We start from the raw sequence: 21,150 nt of genomic DNA on the forward strand, positions 1-21,150 counted from the left end.
TCTTCAAACATTTTTATCTCGCTGCTAAGTAAGTCCCCAACATTTGAGATCGAAACCAAGTTGTTCCAGGATTGTCTAGTGACTCTTTTGTGTCCTTGTTGTTTGTTTGTTTGCTTAGTATTGGGTAACACTTCTCGCTCTTGTTTTGAGATCCAGCAAAGGATTTGGTGATGGGAATCCTGGGTCTCTTTGGAAACATTTTAATTACAGTGCTTTGGAACTTCCCCAATCTAACAAAGTTTGCCATCCAGAATGTGCATCTCTCTCTCTCTCCTTTTCCCGTTGGATGCAAGTGGTGGTGTGGGTCTGTCTCGGAAAGCCAACCCACAAGATAACATAATCACATACGTTCATTTCTCAGGGACCTTGGCGGTTCTTATCTCCTTGCTTTTATGATCTCTTACGAACAGCCAGGAATAGCAATTTGCAGCCTGTTTGTAAAGCCATCTTAGTCTGAACCTGGCCTTCTCCTCTTTTATCGCACGGTGATATTCTGCAGCGAAATCCCATTCGCCACATCAAAATTTGCTCTGAGCTCCATCTTAGAAGAATGTAAGTATTCTCTGCGTGTACGGAACATATCACACATGTAATGGAGGGCAATTATCATTTCAATGAACTATTTATTAATAGAAGATGCCTTGTGTGCTTTGCTCAGATTTATTGATATGCTGCCCACTGTACGTTGCAGCCTGCAGCTACTTAGTTCGTGGTCGTCGGCATCTCAGACAAGGAGCTCTGCGTTTCACACGGTCCTGGTTCTTCTGTGTGCTTTGCTCAACTTTATTTTACCGTTATGTCACCTAGAACATTAAACACCACGCTCGAGTTCTGTGTTAAATCGCGATTGTTTCCTATTAAGTGTTCCAAGCTACCCATTTTTATTAACAGTTACTTTATTAAATCCTTAATAACATAGATAGAATAGTCAGTTAATTTGTGTGTTGAGCCATGGATGTTAATTTGTAAACATAATAACATACTGCAATCATTTGCATAATAGCATTTTAATCTTTTTAGTAAAAGCTGTAATTCCCCACAAAGTACACTGCAGCAGAAACTAAGTGACTATTGGTAATAATACAAAAGGCCTTAAAATTCTGATCCTATTATAGTGTTGGAACATACCCAAACTGCTTCCATAATCTCTGAAATGTTACTGTTCTCTGATCTAGGTGTCTGTGTCAAGAATAAAAATGAAGTATAACGGGTAGCAGTAGACGATTTCCTAAATGTAATTTAGTATTCACTAAGCACCAGCACTTTGCAAATAGCTCTGAGGCTTTCCTTCAAAGTTCAGAGCTCCAGCTCTGCATTTTGCGTGAGGAACACCAAGGAACTCACTCTAAACTTAGTTGTGCTGCAGACAGGGCTCCGAGAAATGGTGCAGATTTGGCACAAGGAAAGGCATCAGCCACCAAGGATTTGGCTACCGAGTTTCCTCCCTCCTCCCCGCCCTATCAGCCTGCTTGCAGCTCCTTGCACTGACTGCCTTCAAGCACAAGTTTGGGAAAGAATGAAAATGGATACAGGGAGAGTATTTAAGGAAGATACTTCTGGGGGGTGGGGGGACAAAAAAGATTCTATAGGAGGCTTGGTCTCTAGAGCCAATTAACACCAACCACAAGACTGGCCAAAAAAAAAAAAAAAGTAAAAAGTAGTTGCTTCAAAGTCAGGCCAAGTCATTTTACGCAAGATCTGGTAATTCATTAACCCATTTGGCCGCAAACCCTGAATGAATAACTCGCAGTAGTAATAGAGATGGGCAGGTCTACAAGGTAATGGTGTTTAGAATCTCAGACTATGCAAATTATTCTATCACTTTGGAACAGAAAAGGCACAAAAGTATCTCCCATCGTTGTTTTGGGACAAATGGCCTAATGGATAAGAAGCCATTTATCTTCATAAAATTTTGCCCTTGCCAAGAATAAGAGCGTGTATTTCATTGAGTATCTCTCTTCCCCCTTCCCTAGCTCTCATCCTAGCTACTTGTAAGTCAGCATCCGTGGCAGGCTACAGGAAAATTTGGTATCCTGCTCTGCTTTCAAAACTATACTTCAGAGCACACAATCTTGAAAGTAGCCTCACAGGTGGGAAGAGAGAAAGAGACAAAGAGAGAAAGAAAGAAAGAAAGAAAGAGAAAAGAGAAAGAAAGAAAAGAAAAAGAAAGAACGAAAGAAAGAAATAAAGAAAGGAAGGAAGGAAGGAAGGAAGGAGGGAAGGAAGGAAGGAAGAAAGAAAGAAAAAGAAAGAAAAGAGAAAGAAAGAACGAAAGAAAGAAATAAAGAAAGGAAGGAAGGAAGGAAGGAAGGAAGAAAGAAAGAAAAAGAAAGAAAAGAGAAAGAAAGAACAAAAGAAAGAAATAAAGAAAGGAAGGAAGGAAGGAAGGAAGAAAAAGAAAGAAAAGAGAAAACAGAAAGAAAGAAAGAAAGAAAGAAAGAAAAGAGAAAACATAAAGAAAGAAAGAAAGAAAGAAAGAAAAGAAAAGAAAAGAAAAAGAAAGAAAGAGAGAAAGAAAGAAAGAGAAAGAAAAAAATGGTCCTTACAAAATTGTTTTACATTACAGGTAATTCATTTTATAAAACCCACAATAAAAGTTTTCATTGCTAAAAGAATAGGCATGTAATCATAGGGACAAATTAACCTTGTTAAAAACGTGAAGTCTAGGGTAGGGAACAGTAGAAGAACAATTTGGCTCTCTGTTTAACAACATGAGCTTTAAAGTTCATCTTTTTATCTGCTTTGTGTGTTGATCTCATTCAGAGGTGAGCCATCTGCTGGGCTGTGTCTCCACGATATCACATACAGACAGGGGGACATGGACAAATAGACACAACATATGTGTAAGGTTACTATACAAGCACACACCGTGGCTACACAAATAGCCAGTTTGTCCAGTCCAGCACCCCGAATCTTGATTACTTTAACCAACACTAATATCCTTCAAATAAATCTAAGAGGCCATGAGCCACTTTTTCCTGATTCCTCTCTAGGTTTACCTCCTTGTGAATGTGGGTCTCCACTTTTCTGGCCCCAAAGAAATCTGGGCAGAGTCATTTTTAGTTAAATTATCCACTTAAATGAATCCAGAAGATGGGGGAAACCTAAGCTATGCCCATAAAATGGCTCACCCACATCTGAGAACACCTAGAGTATCCGGCATGAAATAATTGGTCTCTACTCAAAAAAACACAAAATGGTACATTCTGCAATCATTGTGCCTAATTAAACATATAGATTCTCACTTTCCAAGTTGCAAATGGCTAAGGACTGGATCGACTTCCATGAAAAACAGCCGCCGACCTCGTCTCCTGTAACCACAACTTACATTAGCAAAAGCAGGCACCAGGAGAGTTAGTGATGGTGAAAGATGGCTATGTAACCAGCACCTGCAAGCGACTTACTATTTATTAGTGGGGGGTGATGCCAGTTAGACATCACCGTGTGGGTCAGGACTCCTGAGCCCTATTTTTCCAGCGGTCAGCATAATGGCAGGGAGGAAATACGGTGATAAACCAGATGTTCCCAAGATAAGGCAGATGTTATCAAGGCAAGAAGTCTAAAATAGTCTCTAACTGAGGTGGGTAGATGACCACACACACACACACACACACACACACACAAAACAACAACACTCTTTAGTCTCCCTCAAGATAAGCCGACAGTAGAGGTTGAAAACAAAGCAGCACACAGGCTGGGTCAGATTGTTGCTTCCTGATTTGTGACTCTCCAACATGAACATCTAACTGATTTATACCCAGAATTTGGAATTTTGTGGTAGATTACAAAGGCAAAGATAAGTACAACATAAATTTTTAAAATACTCCATAAGTCTCCATGAGTTTCAACATTTTTCAATGTTCTTATGTTACAGCCAATTATCTCCCCACTTAAACGGCTATTATTTTCTTCCTTGAAGTTGATGTTCTCCGTTAAGTGTCATTGCCAAGTGTGGCAAAAATCTGGTTGGGGGCTGTAAATTTCATTCAAATGACAAACATTTATTGATTGCAAATGGGAAATCCCAGAAATCTCAAAGAAGTGATTATTGTAAACTAATTCAGCGTCTCCAAATAACAAAGGGAAATTTATTCTCCTGATGATTAAATTAAGGTGAGGGTGCTCTGACGCATATTTTTTCATATTTTTTTCTCTGTCGTTGTGTTAAAATTCCAAGAGGTTTGCCATTCATAGAAAAGTCTGTCTGACCACAGGCATAGTCAGGAGCAGGAATTCATTACCATGGAAGGCTGCAGAATTTCCTCCAAGGAGACAAGTGAAAAAAAGCAGACACCACATAAATTTGTGGATTGGGTTAAATACGTTCTGCCCCTGAGGCAGCAGAGAGATGGGGAACCCCTTTGTAAAATGACTCACAAGCCCGAAGAAGGTACTTCGGCTCCTAAAGGTGAGTAGAAACGTAACCAGGAAGCTCTCCGTGGAGTTCTGGTTCCCTTTGGAGTATTTTTGAGTTAGCATTCTTTGCCACTTCCCTCTCTAACCTAACTCATATTCATCAGGGCTGATGGAATTTTCCTTCAAGGTGCTTCAAGTCTTTGTTCCCTGGACACCATCCCCTCTGCTGTCACCTTGTCCCTTCGCTGCACCTGCATTGCATGGTGTTGGAAATGCAGCAAACCCTGCTGTCCAATTTCTTCTACTTTCTGCTCGTCCACGGCTCTTATGATTATCAGAATGAACACCCTTAAATCCCATCTCCATTATAGGGCTCTCCTGCTAGAAATCTTCACTGGCACCCCAATCCCTACTATGTAAACTCTAAACATTCCCAACCGGGGTCCCATGGACGGCCATAATTTTGTACCCACCCTAAATCCAAACCTACTCCTCCTACTCCTACATTCCTATCAGTATATATTTTACTTTGGGGGTATCAAACTCCTCACTGTCATACCCCCTGTACGAAAACACTTCAATTTTATTCTCTTATTAGCCATGGTGAAGTTATTCTTTCTACTTCCCTCCTCAGCTAGGACACACACACACACACACACACACACACACACACACACGTATATATGCAGACACACATATATAGAATATATAATATAATATTAATATGTAACCCCACGTATTTAAACATACATGTACACATATACATGAATATACAGTCTTACATTATTTAATTGCTAAACTATAAACATATACATATATACATACATATGTGTATGCAGTCTTTCATTGTTTGGTAATTGTTCCGCATTTCTTCACTTGACATCCCAAATCAGGCTTGAGGTCCTTTAGGAAACAAGATCCTTTCTGCTTTGTATGTAATCTTCACATGACCTAAGGCAGTTCACGCCATCAATAAATGTATGATGGTCCGTTCATTCATTATGTTGTAAATATTTTCAGTACTTACTTTCTGATGTTTTCTAACAAAACATCTAGAAAAACTTCAGGGAACAAGACAAGCAAGTCCCCTGCTTCTAAAATGCTCACGATCACTTGAAGAGCCAAATTTTGATTGCTTTTTTTTTTTTTTTTTAACTCTTTGGTAAGTACATAGTATATGCCCATTTTAGAGAAAAAAAGAAGAATACAATTGAAAGTCACAAGAAGAAATATAAAATCATTTACATCCTTACCAGAATAATTAAGCATCCTCAAAAGCCTCCAATCATAATTCCCTTGTTAGCATGATAGGATACCTTAGGAACAGATAGCAGGAAACTACCCCCAGTTTGACTCCCACAAAAGTTCACAGTGTCAGACCTTACGCGGAGTCCCCGTAATCACCTGACATGAATGCTGGGTGCAGCTGTGAGCCCTTCTCTGCCCATTCGCAACGGCAGGCCTCAGAACATATTATGAGTAATGACCTAGAGACAACTACATTCTCACTTGCCGTGTTGTAAAGAACTCCAAGTAGCTGCATTCAGAAGTAAGAGACTAATGAATGAAAGATGCTCATTCAGTTGTATCAAGGAGGCACTGAAAGCAGATATTCAAATAAAGCAGGGACAAGGTGGCCCACGGTGACCCAGAAGGGCCAATGCGCTGTTTAAACTAATCCCGTGCCACCCATCCTTAGACCATGCCATGCTGTAAAAGTACTCCTTTATTCGCCTCCTTCAAACAATGCACAAAGGCAAGAGAGGGAAGGAAGTTATGTTGCAATGTTCTGAAACATAAATCTTGCTACCAACCGGTCCAGAGACAGCATCCTGTTTTCCTGACACATGGATTAGATTCACAGGAGGCCGCACCTACAAAAGCCTGTGTCCTGTTTTCTTCTAAGTGGCCTCTGAATAATACCTGGTCACCTGCATTTACACCTCCGACAGAGGTTGTGCAAGCAGAGACGGCTGTTTGTGTGTCCAATTTCTCAATCGACATGGACAACTGCGCGTTGCCCGCCCCCCCCCCCGCCCCCCCGCGCCGGCTCTCACGGAGGAATTCACTCTTCCCCAAACCGTGACATTCAATGCCATTCTTCTTTTCATCTAAAGTCCGATAAAAATTAAACTTAGACCCGAACGCACGGAAGAGGCCAAAGGAAGGAATTTCTACGCACTCGTGAGGTTTTAACATTCTGCTACACGATCTGCAAGCCACCCGGATCCCATCCATATCGCTAAACACCCCTTGCTTTCTGCTTTGATTAGGATTCAGAAACCCTGTGGTCAGTTTCCGGGGGAGTCGCCCACGTGCTGCTTGAGCCAGGGAAAGTGTTTCACTCCTCGGTGCCTTATTTTATTCTGGGAATCTGAGGTAGATAATGCTTCGTATTGGTAGATCAGAGGTGGCGGAAACCGTGACTGTTTGGCTTGCTCAAGTACAAGGACTTCACAAATGTGATGAGGCAGGGCTTTGAGAACTGGAAGAAAGTGAGCCCGGGGTAAAGTCCGCGGGGAGAGGCTTAAAGGCACAGGCTCCGGGAAGGGCTTCGGGGAGCCGCAGGAAGCTACACAAAGCCGTGGCCGTTCAAGGGTTACCGTGTTGTGCGTGGACCATCTGCCCAGGGGAAGACACAATTTTCGAATTCCACCTGTGCTCCGCACACACTTTTTTTTTCCCCCGTTATAGAAAAGATGTCTGAGTTTAACGCTAGAGGGCAAAGAGTAGAGGCATGCTGGCTGTATGCAAATGCTCAGGGAGCCGCGGCCCTGGGTCACAGTATTGCCACATACGGCCTTACCCTTTGCACAGACAGAGAAGAATGAGTTTTGTGACATCAGAGAAAACGGTTACAGTTATCTAAATGGTCACTTCTGCTGTCACTGACAGAATTCCTGACATCTCAGTCCCGAGGCCCTGGGCATCTCCACAATTTTATATGGCTTCTGATTGTTTTTACATAGTTTTTTTGAATGTTTATTTTAGTTTTGAGAGAGAGAGAGAGAGAGAACGCATGGGGGAGGTGCAGAGAGGGAGAGGGAGACCCAAAATCTGAAGCAAGCTCCAGGCCCTGCACTGTCAGCACAGAGCCCGACGCAGGGCTCAAACCCATAAACCGTGAGGTGGTGACCTGAGCTGAAGTTGGACACTTAACGGACTGAGCCACCCTGGCGCCCCAGCTTCTGATCCTTCATATCCTGTGTCTTAACTATGTAGTCTCTCTGAAACCTGACCAGTTCATCTTTAGTGTTTTACAAAAGGGAATTTCAGTGACTTTTTTTTTTTTTTTAGGGTTTCTCAACCTCAGCACTATTATCCTCTGGGGCCAAACAGCTCCTTGTTGTGGGAAGCTGTCCTGTGTGTGGTCTCTACCCACGAAATGCCAGGAGCGTCCTCCTGCCTTCGGTCCTAAAAAAAAAAAAAATCAAACACATCTCCAGACACTGCTAAATGTCCCTTGGGGGGCAAAATTGCTTTCGGTTGAGAGTCACTGGTTTAAAATGAGCTAATGAGAAATTAAATTAAATGAACCCTGTGTTTTAGAGCATTGAAAACAATTCTATCAGTGGTAGAAAGTTATACACAGAACCAAAAGGGTGTCTTCGTGTAGATTAAAGCACCTATATATAACCAGTTGCTGAACCAAGTCTCCTCAAGGTACCGATGAGAAATGCCTCGTGCAGGTGCCACAACATGAAATATGGGGACACAAGGTCATGGGGAAGGGATTTTTTTTGAAACTAGCTCACCGGGGAGGCACTGACTCCCACGCCATGCCCCCCACCCCCACCTTTTAGTTATTCCCTGGCCATCACCTACAAAATGCATGGCAATCACCCAAAATGGAATACCGATTTTTAGATAAGAGGTCTATAGAGATGGACATTTTTTAAAGTACTGTTTATTTAATGCAGCATGACTTAAAACGGGCCTGTCGCCTGACAAGTGTACTGAATGAGGAATGTTCAATTTACCAGTTCTAACTAGCCAAGACCTCACATGAACTTTCAAAGACCCGGCTGAGAAGCCTGGGAAATAGAACTAACCGCAGACCTTCAGTGCCTCTTCTCCCCAGCCCGGACTCCCCCATCTTAAGTCCTCATCCAAGACTCTGTTCAGACATATTAGAAACTCTTAGCCATGGACGGAACCTACAGCCACCTTGGCTCCCCAACTATTCCTGCTCCCATGTCAACCAACACTGAAAGGAACGAGTCTGTTCTATTTTTAAATATATTCAGCAGAGCAGCAGCTTGATATGTCTTTGTGAAGGATGGTTGTCACCCCACCTCACTGGTACTCTATTTTTATCAGTGATACGGCCTTGGACATCAGATCAATTTGGGGTTCAGATCCCCGGTCTTTGTCAACTGTGTGATTCGGGGAAAATCACTTCACCTCTCTGAGACTCGGAGTCTGAGACTCACTTCACCTCTCTGAGACTCGACGGAAAATGGGAACGGTACTCATGGTACCTAAAAAATAGGTTGTTTTAGGGATATGCGAGATGACACATATATAGCACAGGTGTCTCAAAAGCTTGGCCATTGCTGTTATCGCTATTACTGTTATTAACATTACTATAGTCACCAGTCATTTATCAGTCAACCCACATTTATTCAACACCTTCTGTGTGCTGGGGTGCTGAAAAAAAAAACTCAGTAAATATTGTAAAATTGGTTTTCTTAATGACTCAATAAACATTTATTCAGTGCTTTTTATGTGCTGGGTGCTGGAAAAATTCAATAAATATTGTAACATTGGCTTTCTTAATGACTTGAGATCTCAACCAAATACACTGGAGTTTAAGGAATGGTTCTGCTGGTGGGATACAAAAGACATTTAAAGTGCTTCGCATGGGGCCTGGCACATATCAGGGAGAAGATGTTAGACAATGATGGGGGTGCTGGTAGTGGTGATATTGAAAACTAGTTGACTCAACAATCTTTATTCAGTTCATTTGCCAGACTGCTCAATGTTTGTCCCTCTAAGAAACCATTTCTTCTTAAGTAAATGAGTGCTGATCTTGTAAGAAAGAACTTCTTTTTTCAAAGTAACACTTTAATAGGAGTAGATTAACATTCCTTATTATAGGGTAGGCTTATAATAAGAGTCTGGAGCCTAGGAGGTAATTTTCCCTATTGAAAGGTAAGCGAATTTTTACTAATTTGTAAGTAAATATTAGAATAGCTGGGCTTAGACATTTCTATACTGTAGAGAAATCAGAGGTCTGATCAAAAAAATGACAATACTAATAACTACCCACTAACTTTGTGAGACAAATAAAGGTAGACGTCTAATCTCTTGGATGAAAAAAAATGCATTCTTTTACATTTCACATTAATTTACATTAGGCACTTTTCTGTGGGAAATAGACAGGAACAAACAGGTTTAGACTCTTGTTCTTCTTTGTCCGTAAAGCTTTCACAACCCCTTAGTATTTCGACACAGAGTAATGCGCTCTGTCAGGGGCCCTTAGCCCCCCCAGATCTCAAAACAACAACAACGAGTCCCCTCATTTGCCAAACACTGTTCTTCCATGAAAGAGGAAGGGCCTACCTGTGATAAGAAGTCTTTTGATGACAGCAAAGTGAGAAGCCGATATGCTTTCAGGCCAATAATGATATGATGGCCCAAGCCACGTTCAATGAGAAATTAATTTTCGCCAAGGGATGATGCCCTTACCTCAAATATGTTTGAAGGCTCATTGTTGTACTGATTGGATATTATTTCTGATTGGTCACTGCACCACTTGAGTCCACCCAGAAAGCTGTCTGTATCCAAGTCGTTCACGTCTAGTTCAGAAAGGTCAAGTTCAGGAAGATCTGGGCAAAGAGGCTGGTCTTCACCAACCAGAGCAGCACACTGCAGGAGGCAGGGGGGAAAAAAAGCTTTCATTAACTGCAGGAATTTATTAAACTGCAATAGCATGTGATAGGAATTAAGCCTGGTTAATTCAACCACACCACCAAAGCTGGTTTCCAGGGTTTTAGCCACCAGGGAAAAAACATCCTAAATTCTTTTACTGACTTTGCTCTCAATGGATACTTTGCCTGATCCATTCCATCCAAGATTCTACCTCCAAATTCACGGTAAATGCCATGTTCCCGTGAAGCCCTCTCTGATTCTTCCAGTTAGAAATCAACTTAAAAAAAAAAGAAAAGAAAAGAAAAGAAAAGAAATCAACTGGATTTGGACTTTTTTGATGGTTAGCACTGAACGAGTTTCAACTTTTTCAGTCACCGCTGTGCAAAAGTCTACTCTACCCTGAGAGTATAATCTCTTTGAGGGAAGGATACAAATTTGATTTTACCTTGGAATCGCCATCACACGTAATAGAAACAAAATAAACAATTGTTGAATGAATACTAGCAGCATAAGAGCTCTACTAGGAAAACTTTCTCCATTCACGTTCCTTTTGACCATTATAATCCACATAATTCATTTAGCAACTAATGATGCAAGTCCTCTAACTTGTCTATGGTTCTCTTGAATTATTATTTAAATCTCGCAACTTGACTCTTCATGAGCCACAGCACTTCATCTTGAACAGGTCAAAAGCAAGTTCCTTGAGATAAGGACAAAAGTCATAGTTTTTCTGTATGATCTTTACATCTTTTACAACGTTTAACTTGCAAGTCAAGTGTGGGGGGAGTGCGTGTGAGTGGGATCGCTTGACATCTACGAAGGAAAAACCCCTATAGCGCCCCACAACCGTATTTTTTTCTCATCATTTATGTATTCCTCACCTACGCTCTGAGTGTATTCAAAAGAACTATTTTCCTTCGGAGTTTTTCAACGACTTCAACACAGCGAGAGGTTGAAAATAGCCCACACTGTGGCTGGGCTGGCTTGTCAGCAAGGCTATGTCAGACTGGAAGAGTCATTCACTTCCTTGCACGGAGTAGGTGGTCTTTTCATTGTCCCACACTGTGGCTTTTTGAAGGAAGTGGCCCCCCGTTATCAGAGAGGTGGTCTTCTCACCTCCAATCGGCAATCTGACTGCTGATTTCCTCACGGCATACTGTGCAGAACCCTGCAGAAGTTTCCTACTGCAGGGCTCCGGTGATACCAGAGCCAGAAGGACTTTATCCACCTGCAAGCCAAGGTGTCTAAATCAGAGCAGGTGCGCAGGCTGAAGTGGCACCCTCACGGCCCTGCCTTCCAAGGTCAGGAGAGATGCCGTGGAGTTGTTCCCATCCAGGCAGCCGTTGGGCCTGAAGCTCAAGATTCTGCCTGACATTTAGGTTTTGAATAAAAGAAGTTTTATGCAGATTTTTTTTTTTTTTTTCCTCGAGCACCCCTGTCATCCCTGGCAGGCTACATTACACGGGTCATATGCAGCAGCACGATCGTAAGCACCACGCTGAGAAGAAGGTACTGGGTAATGGAGTCAGCAGTTGGTAAGGGGAGGCCGGGGGCAGCCTGAAGATGACTGTGATTCTTCCCTAAGACCACCAGGTCCCAGTCAGATCCCAGACTGCAGGCACGACGGTGACGCGAAAAGAAAGGGCAATCCTCTCCACCTGAACTCTTTCCTTATCATTTTATCGGTCGTTCCGTTTTTTATTATCCGAGTTAGCCCAAAGTTGCAGATCGGTATACTTGACTAGGTTTATAAGTAGGCGGAGGCTGGGCCGCGGAGATTTTGTTCTGGTACAATGTTCGCGTTCTGTTACGGGCGTAACACTTCCCAGTCTCCATACCGGCCCACGCTGCTTATTCTCCAGGTACAAACACACAGTGTTAACTCTTCCCCAACATGATCGATTCAGAGACAAGGGTAACTTTTTCAATGGTGCAAAACCCACCAGGGCTTCATTGAGGGACAGTCCTTAAACAAGAAAGAAGAAGCATGAACAACAGAAACAGCAACAAAAAATAAAATGAAGGTGGAAAACACGGGAGGTGTCCATCTGGCTTAAGTTCCTGTCGTGGAGAACGTAACTTAGAAGCCATGCTTCGGAATGCCGGCGTGTCCCATCGACTGGTGAACAACTTCTTGCTGTCTCTCCCCTCAACTGCCTTCTCTAAGCATGGCTTGTGCAACACCCTTCACCCTTGCAGGTATGTGCATTTTTAAGTGACTTCTGAACAACCATTAAAAAGACCAGATCAATTTCTGGCATTTTACTGCGCTGTCATTCACACATTCCTTTCCTCCCTTTTCTCTTTCCGTCCCATTTTTGCTCTTACCTTGTGGTTGGAAATGTGCCTGTGCTCTGGCCAATGTGGACATGCTAGTAAAATCAGTGTTTCTGAATGTGGCATTATCCCGATAATCTAAAACACATTAGTGATAGCAGGTGTCCCTGTTATTAATTTGTATTTGGCCTTTGGATGATGCCAGACTTAACAGTCCGAGCCCTGTAACTGTCCTCATCTGACATGCTGATATTTACTGCTTCCCTATACATCTGTAACAGGTGTCTTTCTTGCAGTTACAGAGACACATTCTCCTGCCTCTTTGCAACTATGACAGCTATTTCACAACCGTAGCCTTAATTTTATAATAAGATTTAAGAGGATAAAGCAGTCACTAAACACAAAAGGCTAATTATTGTACGTTTTTTCACCCCAACAGACTTTTCCCTTAGTTAAGGAGCAGACAATAAATTAGCTTAACTGCACTGATGATAATGAATCATCATAATTAAGTATAATTCTCCATTAACCTTTTGGAGGTTTTTGTGCCATTGATGGTAAATTTTAAAGAGAGAGAGAAGAAAGAGTGGACTTGGCCACATTAATTATATTAAGGAAAAAAGAATTCTTACTTCTTAGAAAAAAATTAGTGAGGACAGGGAAAAGGGAGTAGGGCGGGGGGGTCAGGCAGTAAAGAATGACAGTCTTCGTGGAGGGTATGTCATGTGAACTGTCTCTATCAATCTTGGTAACCTTATTGTACATCACCTTCATTAAACTGTAAAACACTGGGGACTCTGAGTAGCTACAGCGATATAGGCCTTTATTAACCACTGTGCTGTCCTGTCATTATGTGCAAAAGGGCATAATACGTTTTAGGATGACAGCAAACGTTAATGATTCCAAAAATGAAAACTGCCTATGCTACCTGCTGCTCGTAACACGTTAGGCTGGCCGAGGTGGTTCCCAGAGCTGCGGCCGCCAAGGCACGGCTTCTCGCAGCTCGCTGCCTCCAGTGCAACAGAGAGGCGACTGGCCAGTCTCCACCGACAACTCAATCCATGGCTGGACGCTGAGTCCGGGGAACTCACCTCCTTCAGAAGAACATAAAAGGGCCACTGTTCTAAACGGTCCCGACGCTGACTTGAAAACGACTCCAGGAATTCCAGTGATGAAAAGAAATCCTCCATATTTCCAGATCAACTCCCAACAGCATCCAGAATAACGCGTGATGGAAAAATGAAACTATAGCAGCTGAGAGACCCACACTGCCAGCCAGCCTGCCAGCCAGCCAGCCACAGGACGCTTCGGCGGCTCCAAGACACTGGGGACTTTGAAGCCACTTAGAACCCTGACTCCTAATAGCGACAGCATGTATGAATTAGCCCGATCCAGTCCACCTTACCGAGAAATCACAACAAGATAAGGACAGTCAGGATCCGCAAGTACCAGCTGCCAAGGCAGGAGAGGGCAACCCGAGCCAACATGTGCAAACCCAGCAAAGAGTTAAGGAGCCAGGGCATGCCTCGCTAGATAGGAGAAATGCATTCGCGGACGGCCCGGCCAAATTATTTTCACTTTAGATGTGTATCGTCACACCACATGGACATCTTATTTAATCAAATCACGTGTGGCTCTCGATCCTCCCCCTCACCCTACGTGCCCTCGGCTGCCCAGAGGGAGCCCTAGCAGTCCTCTGCCGGAGTCATTGTTAGCTGCTCCGGTCCCCCGTGCAATGCAATTGGGCTACATCTCGCTGCAGTCCGCAGAAAGTTTCGCTTCTTTCCCAAGTTGCCCAAACTTTCCGAGAACATTCCATTGTGTTGAATGCAAACATGCCGCGGCCCTCCTTCCCCCCACTAGTCACTGTAGGCTCCAGAGATTATGAGGAAACGGCTTGCTTTTCTCCCCCTGTATGAATTGTGGCCAGCAGAGACTGTGGAATTGATGTATTGCCGTCTATTTTTACACAAGCAGCGAGCAGCCCCACACACAGCCCTGCATAAACTCCTCTCTCCGGCTTCAGGCAGCTCTCCGTGGTACAGAGAGATTTAACCATTGGCTTCCCTGCCACCGACGCTAATGCAAAACCTTCATCGTAAGGCGTATGTACATATTTTTTTATTTGCTGACCAAATCTTTCAACCACATATAGCTGTTTTAAAGGGATCAGCTCCCTTGTTTTGTGGTGCTGCGGGGAAAGCAATCTAAAATAGCCTAGCAGGATTATTTAGGATTTTGTGAGTTCTCTGTCTGATGAACAGAGAGAGAGGGGAAAAAGAGAAAAAAAAAAAAATCCGGACTAGAGTCAAAACTGACTATATTTGAGCACATCCATTTTAATATTTTTATCTTCATCTTATTATAAATAGAAATGGCATTTTTCCAACCGGGCCACTAAATACCACTGGAAAGACTTCAGCTTCTGATTCATATCAATATCTTAGAGCATAAATATTGCATATGAGTAGAAACAGAGCCAAAGGCACATGGAAAGAGTTTCCAACTGCAACAGATATGGGTGACAGCAGCTAAGCTTTGATTTGCTCAAGGCATCTCAGAGCCACCTTAAAATAGCAAAGTTATTGGAGTTAAGATAAGATTGAGATTCCCTTCCAAAAGCTCCTGCCCGGGATACTTTCCTGCCTCCTCTCCTTGTCCAAGCCCTTCCCCCCCACCCCCCCGTTACAGGAATAATTGCATCGGGAGGGACGCTTCAGTCCTGGCTGCAGTGCCGAGCCCAGCCCCAGCTCACCTCGATGTCACTCCATACAGAGTCCTGGTTGCACATGTCCCACGCCATCCAGCTCCTGAATGACGCCAGTCAAGCTTTTTCAACTCCAATCCACAGTGACACAGAGCACACACTCATGCAGGCAACCAGCCCCTTACTGAGAGTGAACTGAAGGCACCTGTCTTACTACAGTCCCCAGTCACATGACAAAGCTATTAAAAAGTAGGCTGGGCTGTCACTCACCCAGCCTCCCTTCTCCTGTGCAGCTTGCTGCTCAAACTCGTGACGTCACTCAAAGGCAGCCTTCTGCCTCAGTGAAGTAACGCTTAAAAAAAAAAAAAAAAAAAAAAAAAAAAACGGAAAGAAGAAAGAAAGAAAGGAAACACTTGGACTTTTGGAGGCTTCAAGCATCATGCTGTGATTAAAGCCAGCTTTGAATGCCACAGACTCTAAACGGAGTCCTGGCCATATAATAACTAAAATCCCCTGCAATCTTTTTTTAATTTATTTTCCTTCCAAAACAAGCAAGTGGCAAAGCTCCCTGTTTCATCACAGAGTAACTATACTCTTAGCTAAAATGTGCACTCCCCAAGGATTCAAATACTAAGACCTCCAGTGGACTCCAGCTCGGTTTGGGACTAAAGCAAGAGCTTATCACATGATGCATTTTTATGAGACATTTTCTAATTGGGGGAAGTGTTTGAAAGCAGAGAATGGGGCAGGCATTTTTTTTTTTTTTTTGCTTGTTTAATCAACAAAATAGTCTGTATTTGTTAAGGTATAAACAAACTCCTCTACCCAGGAATCTGCTGTCCCCGTGGCGGTAAGGGAACACCAGCTCCCAAAGTGTTACTGCAATTTGCTTTGCTCCTTATAAGGAGAACAACGAACAAAATACCACCCTTTCAGGTCCTTTCTAATTATTTCCATTTCTCTCATAGGCTCCCAGAAAACAAGTGTTAGTAAATACAGTTGCCGCCGCTGTGCTCAGATCAGCTGAGTTTCCCGGCTGCCTTTTTTTTCATATGTGTACCATTTCCACCCCAGCCGCCTTAGGGTGCCTTTTTGAATAAACACTGGATTCCAACCCAAGTGCCTGAGCTGTGCAGTTTGCATTTGAGACCAAGAATGTCCGTGGAGTAAGGGAAAAATACTGACACGCTATTAGCAGAAATATTCATTTCTTGAGCTTTTTAATTTTTTTTTTTCCAGCCTCTACCCTGAGACAATGAAGGCTAATGCAGGTGCACTGTTTTATGATGACATACATATTGAATACATAACAAACTCAAGGCACTGGGGATCGCCGAGAAACACTTCCCATAACACTACAGTGGTCTGATTTAACCCTTCCAAGTTCCAGGGAAATGTACATGTGTATATAAATTTGTGAATACATGTTTTTAATAAAATTTTCAACCCAATATACTTTAAAATCAGTTCAATTCTTTTACTTGATAATAACTTCTCTGGAAAAAAAAATCCCCCAGGTATCTAAAAATAATTTTAAAGCACTATTAATTTAATCTCCTGTTCCACTAAGGTTAATTTAATGGGTTCTCTCTTGTCCATCTCTTTCTAAAGAAAAAAAAAAAGGTGATTCTCTCTGACACATTTTAACTGTAAAGTTGCACCGATATTAAAGGTGAAAGGAAGACAAATCAAACAAACAAAAATCAAACTGTTTCTTCTTTCAGACCACACATGTTATAAGGTATTTTTCTACTCTGATATCTGCAACAAGTTGCCAGTAAATTCCTGAAAAATGTGATGAAATTGACAGTTTGTCATTACTGGACATAAAAAGATGGCCCAGAGCTTTGACATTTTAAGTTAGCTGAGTACATTTCACCGGCACATCTTCCCTCTTACAAATAGCGGAAAATTACTGTAGTTTTAATTTCCTAAATCAAGAAAGAACAGGAAAATACAACCTCGGGAAGGCTTTTATACATGCAATTAGTGGCATTACTCTGCACTCCCCACAAAGAAACACTAATTTTCTTCCCAATTATATTCTGATTTAATGTAAAACTACAGTAAATTATTAAAATTCAGGGCAAAGGTCATTGGCTCTACCCTCAACACAGCCAACTGTGAAATAACAGTGGTCACTTGACCAATAAGAGTTGATGTTTATTAATTATTATCAGGTGATCCCTGTGGTGATTTTTTCTGATACTCTTAACTGTCTTTATCAAAGGTTAGGCATCCATTATGCATATCTTTCTAAGCATATAAATGTATATACATATATATTTTTTAAATTCTGTTCACACATTTTAAAGAAGTTCTTTGCACTGGAACATTTTGTATGATTGTTTTTGATATTGTAACCTGCCCACATTGTGGTGTTGGGGTTTTCTTACTTGTTTTCTTACCACCTAATTCCACTTTTTCTTAATCCAATCAGCACAGTCACTGAAACTACAGGTGGTTTTATATACATTTTCTTCTCCCTTCACCATCACAATGAGGGGGAGTTAAGAGTCAAAACACTGACATGATTTCTAAGCTACAGCATAGGGCATATTTCCCCTCAAGTTTCTATGACGGGACAATTCCAAACTTAAATTGATTCTTGGGACAAATTAGAGTCACTTTCACTATTATTATTATTTTTTTTAATCTCAAAGTTACAACTCTAACGAGAGGGATATTTGAGAGGTCTTATAATTTGGTTAATTAGCTCTTCAGATTTTAAAAATTCTCTTGTGTCCAGTTTTTTCTTTTCTCAGGAGAACATAAACTGTTAGTTCCTCACCAACTTAGCTCTTTTCTGGCTTCCCAGGCAGTTTCTATATTTAATTCTTTCTCTGTCTTGACTGTTTTTCTCTTCCTCTCTCCCTGCGGCCCTCCTCATACCTCTCCATCAGCTCTGCCTCTAAGATTTCCAAATGTTTGTTTTCAATCAGCAAGGATCTATTGAAATCTGTGTCCACAGCAACATATTGTAAGGACTACCAAGAAGGCACAGGACATGGACACAAGGGAGCTGACAATTTTAGGGGGATGACAGCCCTTAAAAATGAAAAATAATTTGTTATGAAAAAAAAACAATGCAACTTTGCCCAATACCAGGATTCCTCTTCTCCTTAAAACACACCCTTTTTAGGTACAAGGTCCTTCCACTAACCATTACAATTCACACCCAAATCAACCTCACTTTGTCCCAACAATAGAAAGAGGTATTTATTAACATCTGTTGAGAGCCCATAATGTTCCATATCTTCACAGAACCTAGATTCCACCCCAGTGGAATTTCTCCCCTCACTAGCTCTGTTAACGTTTCCCAAGACTCCAACATTAGTGAAGGCAAGAGATCTAGCCTCAGTTGATAACAAGAGAGAAAATAAACCTTCGAGATAATTCCATTCCGTAACAAAAATATTAGACCAAGCATGTAACATTTCCCCACCACTGCCCCAAACTATAGGCTTTTCTCACCCTCTCTGCTTCAGACAATTATCACTTAAAAACTAAATAAACACAATCAAACTCAAATACCCAAGTAGACAGCAGCAAAGACAATTTGTTTTAACATTATTATTGCAAATAGGTGAGAACTCAGAAGTAAAGAGCTACTAGTATAAAATATCTTTGTCCCATTGTTTTTTTATAAACTTAAATAGAGATGTAAGGACAAATTAAAGGCTAAAACTTAAAAAGAAACCTGGAAAAGAAAATATATATAGCAGGGCTGACATGAGCTTGACATTAAGATCAGCATTTTATATAGCATATTTCAATCAATTTTGGTCCTCAAAGCTACTCAATAAAGATTATCTTGTACTCATTTTATAACTGAGAAAAAATATAAAAAGAAAAAAAGCAAGGGTTTAGATAGCAGCTGAAAATGGCATATAGATCTCTGAAAACCCTTCTAGGAAGGACTGAAGTTTTATACATAAGAATAATATTCATTCCCAAGTCAAAAGCACCAGCAAAGACCCCGGAGGTAACTTTATATCCGAGAGAGTGTCTACATAGCTGGAAACTAACATTCCTGGGAATGTTGCCTGCCTAGAGCATTCTTCCAGAAAAGGAAAGGGATCTGCCCAGAATTGCTAATGTTTTTAAAGTTAATCATTGCTAACAGGCATTCAATTGCTTGCTTTTAATTCCTAGAGGGGCTGATTGATTCTGATACCCCATGTCAGTTTCTGAGCACATGCTCTGAGCCTCTGGGACATGTTTGAAACTGGGGCCATGCGGGGCACCAAAGTTGGTGGCAGAGCAGGGTACATCAAACACCTCTAGCCTACAAACACTCTCAAATCAAATCTTACTTTGTTCTGCCATGATGATGTCAATGTGAACAAAGCACCTTGGGGGAAACAAACAGAAGAAAAGTCACTGCATGGCTTTCATGCTTCCTTGAATTCATTTGTTTATTTTTTAAAATAAACTGAAGGCAATAGACAACCTTGGCAACACAACTTTTATCCCCAATAAAACCTTCTGCAGAACAGTTCTGTGCAACTGAGTCAGCCTGTATTTTAACACAAACCTCAGAATCTGCTCCTGCCGTTTTTCACATTAAAGCCCCCCCCCCAAAAAAAAAGTGAAAATTAATTTGGGCTGCAGTCAGTCAGTTGGACTAAGCTAAACATAAAGTAAAAAGTATGCTTATTAGGTGTGAAGATAAGAAATAATAAAAGGATGGTTAAAATCTGCTTTTGTCTGATATTTAATTCTGCCGTATTTTCATTTACCTTAATTATTTCAAGTGAATGCATCTATAATGCAGGGAGTTATTGGTTATATAAATAAGAAATGCTCCATAGGATTATTTAGCAATATTTTTTTTACTGAAATTGAAAATAAAGCACATTGTATTTTATTAAATTTGGCACTGTTGAAAAATATAAAGAGCCACTAAACCTCAGTAATGTAATAGTTCACTGAAGAAGATATTTTTATTCCCTAAGGAACTTAGTGAAGGGCCTGAGAAAACTGAGGTACACAAATTACTAAATTGGAAAAAAAAAACAAAACTGTTAGTCGAATAGTTCTGCCTGGTACTTTTTTCTAGAGCTTGGGTCCTAATGAGCTTAACTTTTCTTGCCTTTAGTGAAGTAAATTGTATTTTTCAATTAGTCTCAAAATGGAAGCATGAAATAGGTGAAGAGTTTTCTTTCTTTCTTTCTTTCTTTCTGTCTGTCTGTCTTTCTTTCCTTCTTTCTCTTTCCTCCCTCCCTCCTTTATTTTTCTTCCTTCCTTCCTTCCTTCCTTCCTTCCTTTCTTTCTCTCTCTCTCTCTTTCTTTAACTCCCATCAGACAAGTCTCAGAAAGGTTTGGTGATTTTGCTTTTGTTTCTGTTGTAGATTTTTCCAGTGCTTTGATATTTGAATTTAATTCCAGCAGAGCTAATATCTATCCTGAAAATGTGGGGAGGCAGAAAGGGAATAAATTCCTATCTTAAGAAGCAATTAGCTTCAGGTCTAAGCTGAATTTTATGATGACTTAAATAAAATCTTACCTTATATTTGCTAGCCCCAACAGACACAGGATTTTTGAGAAAACTTTCTTAACCAAGAAGAACACTTCACTAAGATTGACCTCCGCATTTAGCAGCTCAATCAAAAATAGATGTCAAATACTACTGGTAGGATTACAAATGGGTACAAGTGTTTCTAGAGGACAAGTAGGCAATACGTATCAAAAGTGTTAAAAATAGGCATCCCCCTAAACCCAGAAATTCTACTTCTGGAAATTCATCTTAAGGGCACAACAAGGGGATGTGTGCAAAGATTTTTGGTGTGAGGAGACCCAATACTATATTATTTGTATATAAATATATACAAATAAAATACTTGAAAACTTGAAAGCCAGGTAAATGAGCGATAGTAATAGTCTAGTTAAATAAATTATAAAGCATTTTATATGTGTGTGTGTGTGTGTGTGTG

General features: G+C 41.2%; 1 protein-coding gene across 2 annotated transcripts in view; it reads right to left on the bottom strand.

Annotated features, from left to right (window-relative positions):
* PPARGC1A (PPARG coactivator 1 alpha) overlaps positions 1 to 21,150 on the bottom strand; it is a 112,541-nt gene that overhangs the window by 83,342 nt on the left and 8,049 nt on the right. Inside the window, exons 1-2 of one of the 2 annotated variants that reach the window (XM_049630387.1) lie at positions 15,263 to 15,579; positions 10,048 to 10,227 (exon numbers count right to left, since the gene is read on the bottom strand). In XM_049630387.1, the coding sequence (XP_049486344.1) occupies positions 10,048 to 10,227; positions 15,263 to 15,310 (228 nt within the window). In that variant the 5' untranslated portion in view covers positions 15,311 to 15,579. Of the gene's footprint in view, positions 1 to 10,047; positions 10,228 to 15,262; positions 15,580 to 21,150 lie in introns of those variants that run through there. The other variant, XM_049630388.1, reaches the window with a different exon arrangement.

This window comes from Panthera uncia, chromosome B1, assembly GCF_023721935.1.
Source record: "Panthera uncia isolate 11264 chromosome B1, Puncia_PCG_1.0, whole genome shotgun sequence".
NCBI lineage: Eukaryota > Metazoa > Chordata > Mammalia > Carnivora > Felidae > Panthera > Panthera uncia.